Here is a 20811-nt window from a genome sequence, read left to right as displayed (position 1 = left end):
ACAGGGAATGGGGGAGTGTAAACTTTCTAGATATTAAGAGGTATCAAGTAAGCTCCCTACTATCCTTTGTGAATGATAGGGCTTGTGAGGACCCAGGGTCAAAATGGCTGGATATCGAGGCCGCCCAGGCGAAATGCCCCCTTATTAATCTGTTATTGATGAATAAGACGAGGACAGTCATGGAGTATTGTTGGAACCCAGTTGTCATCAATACGTTTAAAGTGTGGAGGGTGATGCAACAAGCGAAGGCAGCTTATTTCTCACTCTTATCGTAGGAATGCCAGGATTTCGGCCAGGATTGATGGACTTTGGTTTTAAGTTATGGGCATCCAGGGGAGTCTCTTGTCTGGGAGACTTATCTGAGGGGGAGATCATGATGTCCTTCGATCAGTTGAGTCCCAAGTATGAATTGCCCAGCAGGGATCTTTTTTGTTACTTTCAGGCCAGGGACTTTATCCAGAAAAAGAGTACCCTTCTATTGATCCTTATAGGTCTGACATAGAGAGGAAAGTACTTCAGATTACAGGTACTCTCTCTAATTGCACCCTGTACCAGTTACTGGGAGATGGCGCCTCGAAAGAAATTGTGCAGCTTCGTGGCATCTGGGAGCAAGAGTTGGGAGTGGACATTTCATCAGAGATCTGGGAGGGCATTTGGAAGAATGTGTAAATCCTACATAGGGTTTATCTGGCCCCAGAGCGGCTTGCGAAATTCAAAAAGGGAGCATCCCCGTTATACCCCAAATGCAAAATAGGTATTAGCACTCTTACCCATTGTTTGTAGTCATGCCACAAGCTGTGCGAGTATTGGGGCGCGAGATCAAGTGTCATGGAGGTGGTCCTGGGGACTGAGGTCAAGGTAGATCCTGTGTCTCTTATCCTGAGCCAGCCAAATTTGCCTTCCTTAGATAAGCATGGGAAAAAGCTGTTCAATATCTTAATATTGTGCGAGGAAGAACATTCTGATGAGTTGGGTCTCGGAAAGCCCTCCAGGCCTGCTGGGATGGCATAGATGAGTTATGGAACACGTGCCCCTGAACTTCCTTTCAAGTATGGTGCACCAGAAAACAGAACTTTTCTACAAGACATGGCGGCCCTTTCTGAACCATCTAGAAGCAGATTTGTCGACTATATTATCGAGGGCTATTGTTCAGCCATGAGACCCAGGCCTGAGAAAGAGAGGGGGAGAATCCAGAATAAATACAGGTATGCTAAATGCTGCTCCTGGTGATGGGGAGCTTGGGGGAGGGGGTTGCGCTGAGTGAAGTAATTTAGTTTAATTTATTTTGTTCAATTTTTTATTGAATTGTAGTAAGGGTAGCTTTTTTTATTATATGTTTTGTAGAGTAGAGTAGTGGTTAATTTATTGTAATTGTTGTTATGCTCAGATTTTTTTTTGTAATTTTATAATTGTGTAAAAATAAAAATCTTTTCAATATAAAAAAAACTGAAACTAAAAAGCATGGCCTTCTCTTAATATACAGAATAAAACAATATGTATCAGAGCTTTACATAATTTCTCCACTTCAGAACAAAATTTCCCAAATAGTACTATATAATGAACTTTCATCGCACTAATTTAACCCATTCACTTTATCTATCATTATCCCTTTATAACACCCTGCTCTGTTCTGCACAACATACTGTCTCTTATTGTCTATAAGCAAATATGTATTCATTCTACTCCTTCATTCAAGAGGTTCATTTTTCGAAGTACAGTGTACTGCCCCCCAACCACCCCGGTACCTGCGGATGATATGTTCCAAGACCTACTGCTGAAGCCCAAAACCGCGGATAGCTGCAAACCCATTCATTTAAATGGGAAACATACCATCCTAGCAGCCTCCTGGTCCCTGGCTCTAGAATGCCCCCTTTTATATGTTCAGGCCGCGATAAATCACAGGTAACAAACTGCAGTAACCAGACCCCCGGATATGGGGCCACCCTGTATTCATTCATAGGATATGGATGTCATTGGTTGGGCTAGTGATTACTGCACAACACTAACAAGATAGTGGTGAGTTGCTTTCTTGATCTGCTGCAGTTCATTTGATATAGATGCACCTACAATTGCTGCATATGGGCTGCTTCAATATCTAAGGAGTTGCAAATGATGCAGAGCATTGCACAATCAGTGAACATCCCTCTGTAGCTGATGCAGTTTATACGGATTTCAGCAAGGCCTTCAAGACAAAATCCCACGTGGGAAACTAATGAAAAAGATAAAAGCACATGGAATCTAGTGTAACTTTGCATGTTGGATCCAAAATTGGCTTCGTGCTAGGACATAGAAGGTGGTGGTAGAAGACTGCTTGTGTGACTGGAGCCTGGTGTACAGTGGTGTACCACAAGAATCTGTGCTGGGTCCCTTGTTTATATATCACAACTAATGTAGTTGAGAATGTTGGAAGGTGATAATAAGTTTGCAGATAACACAAAGATTGGCTGGGTGGTTGTCACTGAGGAAGAAGGGCTTCAGTTTCCGGAGGATATAGATGGATTGGTGAGATGGGCAGATCAGTGACAGTTGGAACTTAACCCTGGTCATTGTGAGGTGATGCACAGTGAAAGAAAAAAACAAGACAAGGGAGTACTCAATAAATGGCAGGTTACGAGGAAGTGCAGAGGAACAGAGGGATCTTGAGGTGCTTGCCCACAGGGTCCTGAGGCAGCAGGGCAAGTAATTTCGGCATAAGGGACACTTGTCTTCGTGAGTCAAGGTATAGATTTTACAAGCAGGGGGCTTATGCTGGAACTGCACAAGACTTTGGTTAGATTAGATTAGATTAGATTAGATTACAGTGTGGAAATAGGCCCTTCAGCCCAACAAGTCCACACCGACCCGCCGAAGCGCAACCCACCCATACCCCTACATTTGCCCCTTACCTAGCACTACGGGCAATTTAGCATGGCCAATTCACCTGACCTGCACATCTTTGGACTGTGGGAGGAAACCGGAGCACCCGGAAGAAACCCACGCAGACACGGGGAGAACGTGCAAACTCCACACAGTCAGTCGCCTGAGGCGGGAATTGAACCCGGGTCTCTGGCGCTGCGAGGTAGCAGTGCTAACCACAGTGCCACCGTGCCGCCCACCGGGTTAGACCACAGCTGGATTACTGTGTGCACTTCTGGCCTCCACACTATAGGCTGCATGTGATTGCGCTGAAAGGGGCGCAAAGGAGATTCACCAGAATGGTTTCTGGGATGGGGCATCTTAGCTAAGAAGAGAGGCTGGATAAGCTGTTGAGAGGGAACTTGACAAAACCTTTCCTCACCTTTGAGTGTGGTTGGGGCCTGGAACACACTGCCTGAGGGGGTGGTGGAGGCAGGTAAACTCATCCTTTAAAAAGTACTTGGATGAGCACATGAAGTGTCATAACCTTTAAGGCTATGGGCCTAGTGCAGGACAGTGGGATTAATGTGGATTTCATGAAACTGACTCAAAATAGGCTGAAGGGCCTCTTCTGCATTGTATGATTCTATGTGGCTGACCTTATATTGGAGGGAAGGTCACTAACGAAGCAGTTGAAGATGGATTGGCCTCGGACACTAACCTGAGGAACTCCTGCAGAGTTGCCCTGGAGCAGAGATATTTGACCTCCAACAGCCACAACCATCTTCCTTTGTGCCAGGTATGACTATAACAAGAAGAATTTCCCCTGATTCCTACTGATACCAGTTTTGCTACAGCTCCTTAATGCCACATGGTCAAATGTGGCGTTGATGTTAAGGGCACTCTCACCACCTTGACGTAGATGATGAAAACCTGAGGTTCCAGGAAAGATCCCAGAAGAATACCACTTGTCACAACTTGATCATCCAAGAATATTTCCTTTATCCCTACTCATTGTCAACTACTTCCGAATGAATTTCCAACCCATTCACAATCTTACTACCAATCCCTGGTGCTTTCAGTTGTGATTTCCTGGAGTGAAATATGACGTGACTCTTCCTAGGAGAGGCTGCTAACCTGCTTCCCTGGTCAAGGAATCCACTGCTTGGCATCACAGTCACAGGATAAAGGTTCAGCCATTTAGAACTGGGATATAGAGAAACATTTACATTCACAGAGTTGGGAAGCTTTGGAATATTTTCAGATGTTAAGACATTTATTACGTAGGACACGCTGCTATTTTTTTCTTCATTAGTCCTCTTCCATCTCAATCCATGCTCATGCCCATCTCATTGGTCTGAGGTCTATTTCAACAAACTTATTCATTGTTCCATTAGGATCTTGGACCCAGCCATGTTGAGTTGGAGCCCACTGCAGCAGTGCAATTTCTTCTTATAGCAGTAATGCTCCCAAGAAACAGATCCCTTATTTCTATGATATATTTGCTTTCCTAGTCTCCTTGACAAGTAACATGTGGCTCAGATAGTAATGCAAGTTATTTAATTTGGCTCCCAATATTGTCACTGTTCTTTGCTGAGACAAAGTCCTGGTATGTTAGTAAAAAACGAACTATGGATACTGAAGATCTGAAACAAAAACAGAAATTGCTGGAGAAACTCAGCAGGTCCTAGAGTCAGAGATGTACATCACGGAAATAGACTCTTTGGTCCAACTCATCAATGCCGACTAGATATTCTAAATTAATCTAGTCCCATTTGCCAGCACTTAGCCCTTCTTATTCATATACCCATCCAGAAGTTTGTTAAATGTTGTAACTGTACCAACCTTTTCTCTCCATAGATGCTGCCAGACCTCCTGGTTTTTAACTTAACCCGTTACAGTCAGGAGCATAACTTAGTGACCATATGTTACTGCATTCAATAGCTCAGTGACATAACAAAGAGAGTGCACTAGAAAATACATAAGCGCATACCACTCAGATTCCAGGTGGGCTGCTCAGATGAGTCCATGTAAACATAACCTTATGTTGCGCATAGTCCAAGTCAAATTGCTGAACACTCACCATATCATCTTCAGTTGAGGATTCCGTACTGTGCAGAGAGTTGTTCCTCCCAGAAACTGATTCATCAAGCTTCTGTTCCTGCCATGTGTTGAATGACATTGCATGTTTAGGAGTGTAGTTTGTCAAAGCTGCATGAAAAGAGGGATCAAAAAAATGACAGGAGAGGGATTGACAAAAATCATTAGCTTTTAGAGAAGGATGGAATCACATCAGATGATAAGTGAATCACCTGGAATCAAGTACTACTATGTGAGCAATGTTAAGGTTTCTGTACATTAACCTGTGGAGTCAACCCAAAGCATAGTAGAGCACATCTAGTGGAGATACGTACCATTAAACTCTACACTGAAGACCACAGGACTGAAATTACAAAGTTGGAAAAGTGACAGAGTCTGTGGATCACTCACCAGTGCCAGGCTCTGATGCAAGTGAGGGTCTCAATGTGCACTGCTTTACGTAATGTCTTTACATAACTCCCGTCCTCCTCAGCATACCTCCTTAACTACAACATTCTTCAAAATCGTCAACACATGACCGTTTTATGTTATACCTACTGACCAATGTTTAATTAAACAACATACCCTTATGTACTGCTTTCAAGAGAAAACATGCTTAATAAAAGTATCAATAAAAACATTTTTAACATCAAATTCACTAAAAGGAGAGATCAGGGTAGGTGACCAAAAGTTCAGCCAAAGAAATAGATTTTAAGGAGCATCTTGAAAGAAAGGTAAGAGAGAATTGGAAAAGTTTGGGCTGTGGAAATTCCAGAGAATTAGTCAAGACAGTTAAATCTATCTATGCTAAAGATAAAGAAATTAAAATCAGGGAATGCCAAAAGGTCAGAAATGAAGCAGCTCTCAAATTTATAGGCTGGTCAGGTTGGAGGTAGCTATAGAAGGCAGGGTGAGGTCATTCAGGGATTTGAAAATAAAGATGAGGACTTTAAACCTGGGGCATAGATGAAAAAGACATCATAACATTGAGATATGTTAAGCATTTCAGATAAATACAAGTTTAATTCCATAGGGATGGAAGATGAGGGACTGACCAGGAGGGCATTGGATTATTCAAGTCTAGAGATAATGAAACCATAGGCAGCTTTAATAGAGAGAAATCACTAGCTTTAACCACTGATGCACAGCACAACATCACCTGTACCAAGTATTAACTCACATCCAGTTTGACACAACCACTCCAAAGTTGACCATTGATCCATCACACAAAACACTGATGGTTAGCCTTACTTGTATGCCCACCAGCTACATCTGACTTGCTCACATTGTGCTGAACACTACATCTGAACACCATGGAGAAACATAGCTAAATTGGAACATCGCCCACTATTTTCTTCTCTTCTTGAAGTAACTCATTTACTTTCCCCTCTGCAGGTCAGTCTCAGTCAATTAGACCTCGTTCTGCAAGAATGGTCTTATGCTCAACATTAGTAACTGACCAAGTCATTTTTATATTCTATGATCTAGCTGGGTAAATACAGAAACAACGTCAAAACCCATACATCAGAACACTTAATTTATTATCCAAACATTAAGCTTTTGTTTTCGTTTACCTTCAAACTTTTCATTACTGGCTTTAAGGAGCAGGAATTTTGGACTATTTCCCTAATAACCACTAGGTAGCACTGTTGTTCCAGTTCAGCCTGGAACTCAAAGCAGGCACCCTCACATGCCATCTGACTGCCCAATTGTGTGCAGTTTTGAATGGGTCACCTGATAACTGGGTGATGCAAAGAATTAAGCTCTCCTGAATTCATCATCCAGTTGTCAAGAACTGAAACGGGAATGCTGGGCCCACACTATTGACCAAACCCTGCTGATAACCCTGTGAAAGAGAAGATAGCACAATAATTTAAGTACCTATTCTTCCAATAGAGCAGAAGCTCCAGGGACTTGAGGCTGTCATGCTTGACACACGCTACGAGTGCAAGGTTTTATAATTATAATTTAGGACTGTCCCTTTAATTCTAGGTAAAATGGAATTGTCAAATGGGTACAGATTCTGCCCGGCTACAAGCTAACATGGCTTGTCATCGTAGGAACGGATATCATAGGGGTGGAAAACACAGGTTGAGAAACTCACTGAGTGGTAAGGTGAAAAATATTCACATCTGAAAGCAAAGACAACAACAGCTGGCTTAACTACAGTCTCAAATTTTCTGGTCAGAAAAGAGAGAGAGAGTCAGAAAGTAAGATCTCAGAATAATAATTAAAGCTGCAGCTAGTGTGGTGAGCAGAGATCAGCGTGCTGCCTTTCAGTCGAGAATCTACTAGGGAGAACACAGTCTCAAATCAAAGGCATTCATGCCTCATCAATGGGAAGACTCTCGAAGAATAGTTTTGGATTGGTGGGATATTGCCAGTTGTCAACTTTGGGGCAGCACAGTGACTCAGTGGTTAGCACTGCTCCCTCACAGCACCAGGGTCCCAGGTTCGAAGCCTCTGGTGACTGTGTGGAGTTTGCACATTCTCCCCGTGTCTACGTGGGTTTCCTCCGGGTGCTCCGGTTTCCTCCCACAGTCCAAAGATGTACAGGTTTGGTGAATTGGCCATGCTAAATTGTCCATAGTGTTAGGTGCATGGGTCTGGGTGGGTTACTCTTCGGAGGGTCGGCATGGACTGGTTGGGCTGAAGGGCCTGTTTCCACACTGTAGGGAATCTAATCTTCACCAGAAACAGAGAAGTGCCTTTTAACAGTGACATAACATTATGACTCTGCAAGTTGGGAAGAGCAAATCCCTAATCTTGTTGGAAGCTGGGAGCGATTTTAAGCTAGTTCTTATAAAAATTGCAAATCCAAGAGAAGTATAACTGTGACGTGGAATTTTGAGCTAGTTAAAAAAGTTTGAGGGAAAATATATCTTTTTAGTTTCGAGTAATAATTGTCTCTTAAGCTTTTTTTTTAATGAATGCTGCTTTTAGCTTGTTTGTTGCAGTAAAAATCTTAAAACCTGAAATCCTGACATGGAATTTCTTTAGGTCAGTCATTAGAAATGAAGTATCTTTTTAAAAGTTCTTGGTGTCAAAAGGGATCATACCAACATACCTGAGACTACAGTGTTAGTCTGCAAGGGGCTGCTCGGTGTTGTGGGAGAGCTGGTGTAGCTGGGACGTGGAAAGAAGAATGTTGAGGACTGCTCCTCTTCATCGTTGTCACTCTCCTCAGATTCTTCCTCCTGTATGAGGGAGTTCTCTGACGGATACTCAAATGTCGTATGCAGACTGGAGTCATTGAAAGAAATCTTCATCTGACAAAAGAAAATAAGATGGATCACCAACCAGGACATGAGCTTCACACAGTCTCCTCCTCAAATACTAATGCTCAGTCAGACCCCATATAGCCTCATCACTACAAAGAAATAATATTTGTTCAGACCCACAGCTCCAGCTCCAAATGCACATCTCCCACATGTTAATTCCTCCCCATCTGGTCCACAAAGCAGTGCAGCAGCTGAGGCAGTGATTCCTTTGGTATAATATACCTTTTAAAAATCTAATTATAACATTTTATCAGTCCACTGCAGGGATAGCAGCCTACAGTGGTTACAATAAAGGATAGCAACTACAGGTTGCAAACTCAAAGCTGCAAAGTCTGATAATAAACATAGAAAATAATAGGAGAAAGTCATTCAGCCCTTTTGAGATTGTTCTTCCATTCAACATGGTCATGGCTGATCATCCAACTCAGTACTCCTCCTCCCTTGGCCCCAACCCATTGATCCATTCAGCCCCAAGAACTATATCTAACTCTTTCTTGAAAACATTCAATGTTTATGTCTCAACTACTTTCCATGGCAGAGAATTCCATAGGCTCACCACTTTCTGGAGGAAGAAATTTCTCCTGACCTCAGTCCTAAATGCTCTACTCTATAGTATCATGATCCCTGGTCCTGGGAACATCCTTCCGATATTCATTGTGTCTAGTCCTGTTAGAATTGTAATATCTTCCATGAGATCCCTCTCATTTTTCTAATTCACCTTCCTGTTTTTGCTCCTAATGTGGAAAACCTCACATTTATTCACATTATATTTCATTCACCACGCACTTGCCCATTCACTCAGCTTGTCCAAATCACACTGAAGTATCGCTGCATCCTCCTCAGAGTTCATCATCCCACCCAGCTTTGTTCATCTGCAAACTTGGAGATATATTTAATTCCCTCATCTCAAACATTCTATATTGCAAATAGATGCATCCAAGCACTGACCCCTGCAGTATCCCACTAGTCACTACCTACCACTGTGAAAATGACTAGCTTATTCCTAACTCTGTTTCCTGTCTCTGTCTATAATTGAGCTGGCACCAAAGATTTTAAAAAAGCTGTCAGATTGCACTGAATGCAATTCATTCACTGAAACAACTTTCCAATCACACATGATTTGGCCTATTTGTACCTTTAGACCCAAGTTGTGATTGACACTTAACCTGCTGCAATTACTTAGGGGGTAGCCACTTGGTCATCTGTTCAACGAGGGTTGGCATTAAATGCAAGATTTGCTATCATCCCAGGCATCTTGAGAACAAAGAAACACATCTTACAATCTGGGATTTACTGCATGTTTCTGTGCAATAAATCATGCAAACCAATGAGGTTTCCACACAGGGTGACCTGTGTAACAGGCCTGCCTCTACTTGCTTATAATGATCATTAGTCATTCGTTCTTTGATCAAGATTCCAGCCAAAATAAAACTTCCCATTACAATGAATGATGGTTACTCAGAAACTGTCCAAGTGAGGAGTAACAACTGAACGCAATTTGGAGACAATGATTTGTTTAATTCTGGGGTACAACATGACATGGTGGAATCTGGTAACAAAAAGTGAAGGAAGGTGCCAGAGAGGTTTGACAGTACCTATGTGGAGCATCTCAGTGAGGACTTCAGATTCAGAATGCTCCAGTTTTACCACTGCGCTTGTGAAACACAGCTCAAACAAGGAACTCCAAGTAGTTAACTTAAAATTTGGTATTAAGTAGTAGGGGGTCTAGATCAAAATGACCATATGACTTACTCCTGTTTCTGTTTCCTATGGGATATTCAATCCAAAATAAAGATCAAAGACAGGGGAAAAATCCTAATAGCCAGAGATTTCTGACTTCTAAAAATATGCATGTATCTCAAGTGGGACAAAAAAAATTGCTGGAGAAACACAGCATGTCTGTCAGCATCTGTGGAGAGAAAACAGAGTTAACGTTTTGAGTCCAGTCACCCTCCATCAGAATTGATAGCAGCTGAGAAAAAGTGGCATTTACGTTATTGATGGGGTAGTGATGGGGGTAGGGAAGTAGTGAGAAAGGTTTGAACACTACCTAAGGGATTGCGAATAATTAAAGCAACATATTTTCTTCAATGGAACTTGACGGATTACCTGGTGTTAACCTAGGCAGCAGAAAAAACAACAGCAGAAACAGCCCTCTTGACCCTGCAAAGTCCTCCACACGAACATCTGGGGGCTAGCGCTGAAGTTGGGAAAGCTGTCTCACAGACTTCCTTCTGAAGGACTTCTATCCAAAACGTCGACTCTCCTGCTCCTTGGATGCTGCAGGACCTGCTGTGCTTTTCTAGTACCACCCTTTTCGTCACAGACTAGCCAAGCAACAGCTTGACATAGTCATACTCTCGGAATCACACCGTACACTGTCACAGACACCACCATCCTCATCCCTGGATATGCTCTGCCTTACCGGCACAATGGTATACAGTCAGGAGGGAAGTTGCTCTGAGAGTCCTCAACATTGACTTCAGACCCCGTGAAGTCTCATGGCTTCAGCTTAAACTTGGGCTAGGAAACTCCTGATTAGCACATAGCATCCTCCCTCAGCCGATGAATTGGTACTTCTCCATGTTGAACTCCACTTAGAGGAGGCATCGAGGATGGCAAGGGCACAGAATGTACTCTGGGTGGGGGATTTCAAAGCCCACCACCAAAAGTGGCTCAACAGTATTATTACAGATTGAGCTGGTCAGGTCCTAAAGGACATAGCTGCCAGACTGGGTCTGCAGGAGGTGGTGAGGGAACCAACAAGAGGGGAAAAAACATTCCTGACCTCATCCTTATCAACATATCAGCTGCAGATGTATCTGTCCATGACAGCATCAGTAAGAGTGACCATCGTACACAGTCCTTGTGGAGATGAGTCCTGTCTTCACACGGAGAATAAATAAATGAGGCACAATGGGCCATTAACAGCAGCAGAACTGTACTACGGCACAATCCATAACCTCATGACCCAGCACATCCCCACTCAACCATTACCATCAAGCCGGGGCATCAACCCTCATTCAATGGAGGGTACAGGAGAGCATGCCAGGAGCAGTACCAGGCATACCTGAAAATGAGCTGTCAATGTGGTGAAGCCACCAAACAGGATTACTTGCAAAACAGCAAAAGTAGCAAGTGCTAGACAGAGCTAAGCGATCCCACAATCAACGGGTCAGATGGAAGCTCTGTAGTCCTGCCACATCCAGTTGCGAACGGTGACAGACAATTAAACAACTCACTGGGGGAGGCGGCTCCACAAGTATCCCCATCCTAAATGATGGAAGAGTTCAGCACATCAGTGTAAAAGATAAGGCTGAAGCTTTTGCAGCAATCTTCAGCCAGAAGTGCCAAGTAGTTGATCCATCTCAGCCTCCTTCAGTAGTCCCCAGCATCACAGATACCAGTCTTCAGTCAATTCGATTCATTCCCTATGAGATCAAGAAATGATTGGAGACACTGGATACTGCAAAGGCTACAGGCCCTGACAACATTCCAGCAATAGTACTGAACTCCAGAATTTGCTGCTCCCCTAGCCAAACAGATCCAGTACAGTTATAACACTGGCATCTACCTGACAATGTGGAAAATTGCCCTGTACTTATAAAACAGGACAAATCCAACCTGGTCAATTATTGCCCCATCAATCTACACTCCATCATAATCAGTAAAGTGATGGAAGGGGTCATCAACAGCGCTATCAAGCAGCACTTGTTCAGCAATAACCTGCTCAGTGACGCCCAGTTTGAGTTCTTCCAGGGACACTCAGCTTCTGACCTCATTATAGCCTTGGTCTAAACATGGACAAAGCAGCTGAATCCCAGAGAGGAGAGGAGAGTGACAGCCCTTGATTGCATTCAATCAAGAGTGACACCAAGAAGCCCTCACAAAACAGGAATCAATGGGTATCAGGGGGCAAACTCTTCAGTGGTTAATGTCATACCTGACAAATTGGAGGTCAGTCATCTCAGCTCCAGGGACATCTTTGCAGGAGTTCCTCAGGGCAGTGTCCTTGGTCCAACCACCTTCAACTACTTCATTATATGATCTTCCCTCCATCATCAGGTCAGAAGTAGGGATGTTCGCCAATGACTGCACAATGATAAGCACCATTCACAACTCCTCAGATACGGAAACATGTTCAAGTGCAACAAGATTTGGACAGTATCCAGATTTTGGCAGACAAGTGGCAAGTAACATTCGTGCCAGACAAATGTCAGGCTATGACCATCACGAATAAGAGACAGACAATCGAAACACTGCTAAATGCCAAGGGGTGGTGGTATCATCACTGAATTCCCCACTAGCATCATCCTGAGGATTATCATTCATCAAAAACCCAACTGGACTCACCACATAAACACAATGGCTACAATAGCAGGTCAGAAACTCCAAGTACTGTAGCGATTAACTCACCTCCGGACTCCTCAAAGCCTGACCGCCATCTACAAGGTACAAGTCAGGATTATGATGGAATATTCCCCACTGGCCTGGATGAGTGTAGCCCCATCAACATCCAAGATGCTGGACACCATAGAGAACAAAGCAACCCACTTGATTGGCACAACATCCACAAACATTCACACCCTCCACAATCAACACTCAGCAGCAGGAGTGTGTACTATCTACAAAATGCACTGCAGAAATTCACCAAAGATCCTCAGACAGCACCTTCCAAACCCACAACCATTTCCAATTAGAAGTCAATGCAGCAGATCTATGGGACCACCACCTTCAAGTTCCCTCCAAGCCACTCACCATCCTGACTCAAATTATTCCCCATTCCTTCACTGTCACTGGATCAAACTCCTGGAATTCCTTCCCTTATGGCATTGCAGGTCAACCCACAGCAAGTGGATTGCAGTCGTTTAAGGCAGCAGCTCACCACCACCTTCTCATGGGCAACTTGGGACAGGCAATAAAGTGCTGACACAGCCAGCAGTATTCATTGTCCCACAGATGAATAAAGAAACAAAATACAAACGCACACATTTGCATAATATAATATGAATTCACAGGTCTCTTTAATGTAGAAATGTGCCCCAGAAAATTTCATATAGAGGCATTCGGAGGAAAGCAGATTCCAAAGCAAAGAGGCATTAGGTTTCACTGAGAGAAGTCCAGAGCATGAGCCTTGCCAACTAAAGGTATAGTGGAGAGCAACACGAATAACTAAAAAGATTGTAAAAGAGGGAAAGTTCGAGAGAGGAAGGTATTGCAGCATTTACAGGAGATCAGAGAGAGAGAGATCAAGCCTGTGGTGCAATTTGAATACTGGATTCAAATTTTAAATATTACCTCCCAGTTCCTCAAATGGTGTTATGTCTGATTCGCAACTAGGACTTAGTGTAGACTCAGGTGGCAGAGTTTTGGAGGAGTTGAAGTTTACAACAGTGAAGAAAGAAGGGTCAGTTTAAGTGATTGTTGCCATGTTTTATCCTCCAGCTGTTGCAGGCTTTTCTGCCTTAGAGTCACATTAACAAAACATTGCAAATCAGCAGAATTAAACTAATCCAATCACATGGCTGATAGAAACTGATGAACAGTACATTATGACAGGAGCCTGTTCAAATCCCAGGGATTTGCATCCAGGAATTTGCACGTCAAATATTTTAAATTTTGAACATTTCGCATTCAGTTGCAAGAAAAACCAGGAGGCAGTGAGAACAGATGCTGGATATCAAGAGCAAATGAACTTTGGATTTACCATATTATCAATACCCTGGATGCACAACTCATTTCAACCCGAACCTTACCAGCTCTTTCACTCCTTCCATGGTATCTCTATCAGGCCAGACTAGATACAAAAAGCTGGTCTCCAATTCAGTGCAGCAATAATTTCCTTGCAGGGAAACAGCAATCAAAAATCCCTCAATAGTATGCCACCAGCATATACAGCATCACAATCAGCAACACAATCAATCAGACACGAGCTGCCAACATGGGCCAGCTAAAAAAGAGCACAGCAACCAACAAATCACGTCATTTGTGTGCTGACATCAGAAAATCAGTTTTGAAGCAGTTAGATTATTATTAAAACCCAGCTAATTCAGGTAAGGTAATCTATTTTCTCTGCTGTATACATAGTTCCAGTGCCAAAGTTCATGGTTGACTTTTAATGCCTTCTGAAAGGATCCAGAAAGCCACCAACTTTAAAAACAATTGCTTTTAGAGACAGCACATCAATTTTCCACTAGCAATGAACAATAAATCAAGCCTTGAGAATTACTGCATACAAGAATTAATATTGCCAACAGTGATATAATTAAAGGCTATTGATTACATCACTGACGGGCAGTTGCAGAAACAAAAAGCCTTGGCCATATGATCACAACGTAGGACGGAGTGTTGGGCAAAGGGACAAATACATCCGGAGGGGGACTGGAAGTGTGTCACCTCGGACTGAAATGTTATCACATACGTTCAGTCAAAGTGGCTTGAGCTGCGTGGGTCCACCCCTCCCTTCAAGGGCCTGTCTGCACTCAAAGTCAGACCATTGGTGAGTAACTGTTGATCCCACCCCATTCTCAGCCAAATAGGAAACAACAAAATCCATCCTAGATCAAAGTTTCCACTATTTCCAATTTTCATTGAGTTTTCCCCATTAGTTGGAATGGCAGTGGAGTTTCATTCCTCTGATAAAATACAGATCATATTCTCAGAAGCTACCCCATATTTATTCTCACTCTCTTTCTCTCTGCCAGCCTCCACTTTACATTTGGATCCTTGACTATGATGCCTCGTGCCCTAATGACGACCTACCTGTCCAAGACAGCTAGACTTGGGCACCTTTCAATGTTTGCACATTAAATCATAACAGTTGCAGTCAGTATGCTATAATACAAGAGACAATATTGTCCTTTTGGATGCAGTGGATTATTGTAAATGTTATTGTTCATATCTAGGGCTCTGTCATGGTGATATGAAGTCACTTGCACTATCTGCCGATGCACAGGCAACAGCCCTATTTGCCAGCCAGCTGGGCATTGACAACACATACACAGATAGGCAAAATCCCAAAACTAATTTATATAAGCCAAGAGAAAACAAAGCAGCTCATGAATTGTCTGCTGTACCAGTCCATTTAACTGTTCATTCAGCAAATCAATTGAAACAAACACAGCATTAATCACCACTCACTTTTCTAAACAGCACATTAGTGTCTCAGAATCTGAAAATGAACAGAATCCATTCAATGGGCAGATCATCAAAACCTGCTTAAGTGGGCGCATTCAACACAATTGGATTCACTGTTTGGGTACAACATAATATTATGCACAAATGATAAAGAAGTACTTAATTTAGTGGCCAGCAACAGCCATGTAATGCTCCAAGTGTGGCCATAGAGAAAGTTTTACAAATATAATTTATTCAATAGTGTTAATGTGCCAACAAAGTGGTGTTGTTTCCATTGAATCCACCAGTATCAACATTTTGAGGGTTCCCATTGACCAGAAACTGAACTAGACGAGCCATATAAATACAGTCGATAGGAGTTCTGCAGTGAGAAACTCACCTCCTGACTCCCCAAAAACTGTCCACCATCAACAAGAAATAAGTCAAGTGCATGGCAGAATATGCTCCACTTGCCTGGACAGAAGCAGCCCAACACCATCCAGGACAAAGCAACCGGTTTGATTCGCACCATATCTACAAAAAAAATCTACTTTGTCGTTCACTGACATTCAGTAGCAACATTGTGGAGCATTTAAAAGATGCACTGCAGAAATTCATTCTTAGACAACACTTTCCAAGAACTTGACCACTTCCAACCAGGAGAAGGTAGCAGATACATAAGACCATAAGACATAGCAGCAAAAATTAGGCCATTCAGCCCATTGAGTCTGCTCCAACATTCAATCATGTTTAGAGACAAGAAAAACTGCAGATGCTGGAATCCAAAGTAAACAGGCAGAAGGCTGGAAGAACACAGCAAGCCAGGCAGCATCAGGAGATCCTGAAGAACAGTCACACCTGAAACATCAACTTCTGCACCACCTGATGCTGCCTGGCTTTCTACTTTCTTCCAGTCTCCTGCCTGACATTCAATCATGGCTGATAAGTTTCTCAACCCCATTCTCCCGCTTTCTCCTCGTAACCCTTGATCCTAAAGAACTTACTTAAATATACTCTATCTTAAATAGACTCAATGACTTGGCCTCCACAGCCTTCTGAGGCAATGAATACCATAGATTCACAACTATCTGCCTGAAGAGGTTTCTCCTGATATCCAATCTAAATAGTCTTCCATTAACTCTCCGGCTATGCCCTCGGGTCCTAGTCTCTCCTACCAATGGAAATATCTTTCCAACATCTACTCTGTCCAGGCCATTCAGTATTTTGTATGTTTCAGTTAGATCACTCTCGACCTTCTAAAGTCCATTAAGTATTAACCCAGAGTCCTCAGATGTTCTTCATATGTTAAGCTTTTCATTCTTAGAACCATTCTCGTGAACCTCCTCGGAACATGCTCTCGGGCCAGTACATCCTTCCTGAGATATGGTGCCCAAAACTGCACACAATACTCCAAATGTGGTCTGACCAGAGCCTTGCAGAGCCCCAGAAGTACATACTGCTTTTATATTCAAGTCCTCTCAGAATAAATGCCATCATTGCATTTGTCTTCATAACTAATAACTCAACCTGCAAGTTTACCTTGGGAGGTCTAGTCCAGGATTCTCTCAAGTATCTTTGCACTTCAGACTTCTCAATTTTCTCCCCATTTAGAAAGTAGTCCATGCCTCTATTGAATTGAATTGAATTGATTGTCAAATGTACCAATTAAAAGCTTTGCCTTGCGAGCTATACAGGCAGATCGCATAGTTAAGTAGCATAGATAGTAAATAATAGGTAAACAGCAGCAAAAATAAAAACACTGGTACAGGCAAATGTTAAGAGTTTGAGAGTCCATCCAGTATTCTAACAAGAGTAGGGTAGAAACTGTTTCGAAACCGGCTGATGCGTGCGTTCAGGCTTCTGTACCTTCTCCCCAATGGTAGAGCTTGCCAGGATGGGATGGATCTTTGAGAATGCTAGCAGCCTTTCCTTGACAGTGAGCCTGATAGATGAATTCTATAGATGGGAGGTTGGCCTTTGTGATTGACCGGGCTGAGTTCACCACTCTCTGTAACCGCCTCCGATCTTGAATGGTACAGTTGCCATACCAGGTAGTGATACATCCAGACAGAATGCTCTCGATGGCACACCTATTAAAGTTGGCAAGGGTATTCACCATCATGCCAAATTTCCTCAGCTGCCTGAGGAAGAGGAGACATTGTTGGGCCTTTGTAACCAGTGCGTCCACATGAAGAGTCCAAGAAAGCTTGTTGTGGATGACCACTCCCAGGAGCTTGACGTTCTCCACTCGTTCCACCTGTTAATGTGGGAGGCAGGAGGAGCATCCAGCTGAAAGCCAAGAATTAGTTCCTTGGTTTTGCCAGCATTGAGAGCTCGGTTGTTCTCAGTGCACCATTTTTCCAGGTCATCCACCTCCTGTCTATAGTCTGTTTCGTCGCCATCTGAGATTCAACTGACTATGATGGTTTCATCAGCGAACTTGTAAATGACATCAGTCTGGTATTTGGCAATGCAGTCATGGGTATACAGTGAATACAGTAAGGGGCTGAGTACGCACCCCTGAGGGGTTCAAGTGTTGAGTGTTAGAGGATGAAATATTGTCCCCAATCTTCACTGATTGTGGCCTGTGGGTCAGGAAACTGAGGATGCAGTTGTAGAAAGTGGGGTTTAGTCTGAGATTCTGAGCTAAAAAATGTGTTGCTGGAAAAGCGCAGCAGGTCAGGCAGCATCCTGAAGAAGGGCTTATGCCCTAAACATCGATTCTCCTTCTCCTTTGATGCTGCCTGACCTGCTGCACTTTTCCAGCAACACATTTTTAAGCTCTGATCCCCAGTACCTGCAGTCCTCACTTTCTCCATCTTTAGTCTGAGATTGCTAAGTTTAATAATCAGTCTCAAGGGGATAATAGTGTTGAAGGCTGGATAAGTAGGATTCATACATAGCTGTCCTTGATGTCAAGATGTTCTAGGGAGGAGTAAAGGGCAAGTGTTATGGCTTCTGATGTGGATCTGTTGGTCCGATAGGCAAATTGGAGTGGGTCAAGAGTAGTAGGGAGGTTGGAGTTGATTAATGCCATGACCAGCCTTTAAAGCACTTCATGACCTATTATTCCTACCAAAGTGCATGACCTCACACTTTCCTTCTGTATTCTCCCCACCTCCTCAATGCTACCTGTCCCTCGACCTATCTTTGCATCATCTGCAAACTTAGCCAGAAGACCTCAGTTCCTTCATCTAGATCATTCATGTATAATGTGAAAAGTTGTGGTTCCACATTGAGCCTTGCAGGAACACACTAGTCGGCGGCTGCCATCCTGAGAAGGATCCTTTTATCCCCACTGTCTGCTTTCTGCCAGGCAGCCAGGTTTCTATCCATGCTAGCTCCTTGCCTCGAACACCATGGGCCCTTATCTTACTCAATAGCCTCCTGTGCGGCACCTTGTCAACAGCCTTCTTGAAATCCAGGTAGGTAACATCCATTGACTCTCCTTGGTATAACCTGCTCGTTAGAGTCATAGAGATGTACAGCATGGAAACAGACCCTTTGGTCCAAGCCGTCCATGCTGACCAGATATCCCAACCCAATCTAGTCCTACCTGCCAGGACCCGGCCCATATCCCTCCAAACCCTTCCTATTCATACATCCATCGAAATGCCTTTTAAATGTTGCAATTGTACCAGCCTCCACCATATCCTCTGGCAGCTCATTCCATACACGTCATCCTCAAAGAGTTCTAGCAAATTTGTCATGCATAATCTCCCCTTGATGAAACCATGCTGACTTTGCCCTATTTTACCACACACTTCCGAGTATTCAGAAACCTCATCCTCCTCAACGAATTCCAGGATCTTATCCACGACTGAGGTTGGGCTAACTGGTTCGTAATTTTCCATCTTTTGCCTTACTCCCTTTTTAAATAGGGGTATCACATTAGTGATTTTCCAGTCCTCTGGTACCCTCCCCAATTCTAGCGATTCCTGAAAGATCACTACGAATGCCACCGCTATCTCTTCAGCTGCCTCCCTTAGAACTTGGGGTGTAGTCCATCTGGTCCAGGTGATTTATCCACCTTCAGGCCATTCAGTTTTTCCAGCACCTTCTCCTTTGTAATGGCTGCCATACTCAGCTCTGCCCCCTCTCACACTCGAATTTTTGAGATATTACTCATGTCTTCCACTGTGAAGACTGACGCAAAGTAATTATTCAGTTCCTCAGCCATTTCCTTGTTCCCCACTATCTCTCCAGCATCATTTTTCAAAAGCTCAATGTCTACTTTTGCCCGTCTTGCCCTTTACATATCTAAAGGGACTCTTCCTTTGAATTACTGGCTAACTTACCCTCATATTTAATCATCCCCCTCCTTATTCTTTTATGTTGCCCTCTGTTGGTCTTTGTAAGCTTCCTAATCCTCTGGTTTTCCACTGTCCTTCACCAAATTATATGCTTTCTCTTTTGCTTTTATGCTATCCCTAACTTCCCTGGTCAGCCATGGTTGCCTCATCCTCTCTGTACATGTTTCTTTTTCCTCAGGATAAATCTCTGCTGTATCTCCTGAATTACTCTCTGCCATTGCTGTTCCACTGTTTTTCCTGCTAGGCTCCTCTCCCAGTCCATTCTAACCAGCTCCTCATGCCTCTGTAGTTGCCTTTATTCAGCTATAAAACCATTACCTCTGATTCTATCTTCTCCCTCTCAAATTGCAGAGTAAATTCAAACATTATGATCGCTGCCTCCTAAGGGTTCCTTCACCTTAAGCTTCCTTATCAAGTCTGCCTCGTCACACAACACTAAATCCAGTATTGCCTGTTCCCTCATGGGCTCCACCACAAGCTGCTCCAAAAAGCCATCTTGTAGACATTCCACAAATTTATTTTCTTGCAATCCACTAACTTGATTTTCCCAGTCCATCTGCATATTGAAATCCCTCATGATCAATTTAACTTTGCCTTTCCTACACATCCTTTCTATCTCCTAGTGTTTCTGCATCCCAGCTCCTACTATTGAGAGGGCTGTTCATGACTCCAATTATGTTTTTTTTAAATCTTTGCAGTTCCTCAATTCCACCCATACAAATTCTACACCATCTGACCCGAATTCATTTTTTACTACTCATTTAGTTTCACTTCTTACTAATAAGGCAAACCCATCTCTTTGCCAACCTGCCTATCTTTTTGATAGATATATGTCCTTGAATATTCATCCCCTTGCAGTCACATCTCAGTGTTGCCCACCATGTCATATCTGCCAATTTCAAACTGTGCCACAAGCTCACTACCAACTACATGCCACTCATGAACCTAATTGGGAAATATTTTGACAGTCCTTCAATGCCATTGGGTCAAAACTCTGGGATTCCTTCCCTGATGGCATTGGCGTCTACCTACAGCACATGGATTGCAATGATTTAAGAAGGCACCTTCTCAATGGCAACTACTACTGGCAATAAATGCTGATCCAGCCAGCGATGCACACATCAATGAGTGTATTTTTTAAAAGTTTGAAGTTTGAGCAGCTTCTGCTCAGAATTTATAAGCTATCA

The 20811-nt window shown here is 43.1% G+C and overlaps 1 protein-coding gene across 1 annotated transcript in view; it reads right to left on the bottom strand.

Annotated features, from left to right (window-relative positions):
• Nucleotides 1-20811, bottom strand: part of tprn (taperin) — a 97995-nt gene that overhangs the window by 8493 nt on the left and 68691 nt on the right. The window contains exons 2-3 of the mRNA XM_072566292.1: nucleotides 7982-8183; nucleotides 4919-5046 (exon numbers count right to left, since the gene is read on the bottom strand). Of these exons, the coding sequence (XP_072422393.1) occupies nucleotides 4919-5046; nucleotides 7982-8183 (330 nt within the window). The remainder of the gene's footprint in view (nucleotides 1-4918; nucleotides 5047-7981; nucleotides 8184-20811) is intronic.

The sequence above is a fragment of the Chiloscyllium punctatum genome, chromosome 49 (genome assembly GCF_047496795.1).
Source record: "Chiloscyllium punctatum isolate Juve2018m chromosome 49, sChiPun1.3, whole genome shotgun sequence".
Lineage (NCBI taxonomy): Eukaryota > Metazoa > Chordata > Chondrichthyes > Orectolobiformes > Hemiscylliidae > Chiloscyllium > Chiloscyllium punctatum.
Note: the sequence above shows the minus strand (reverse complement) of the source record. Positions and strands in the feature narration are given on the sequence as shown.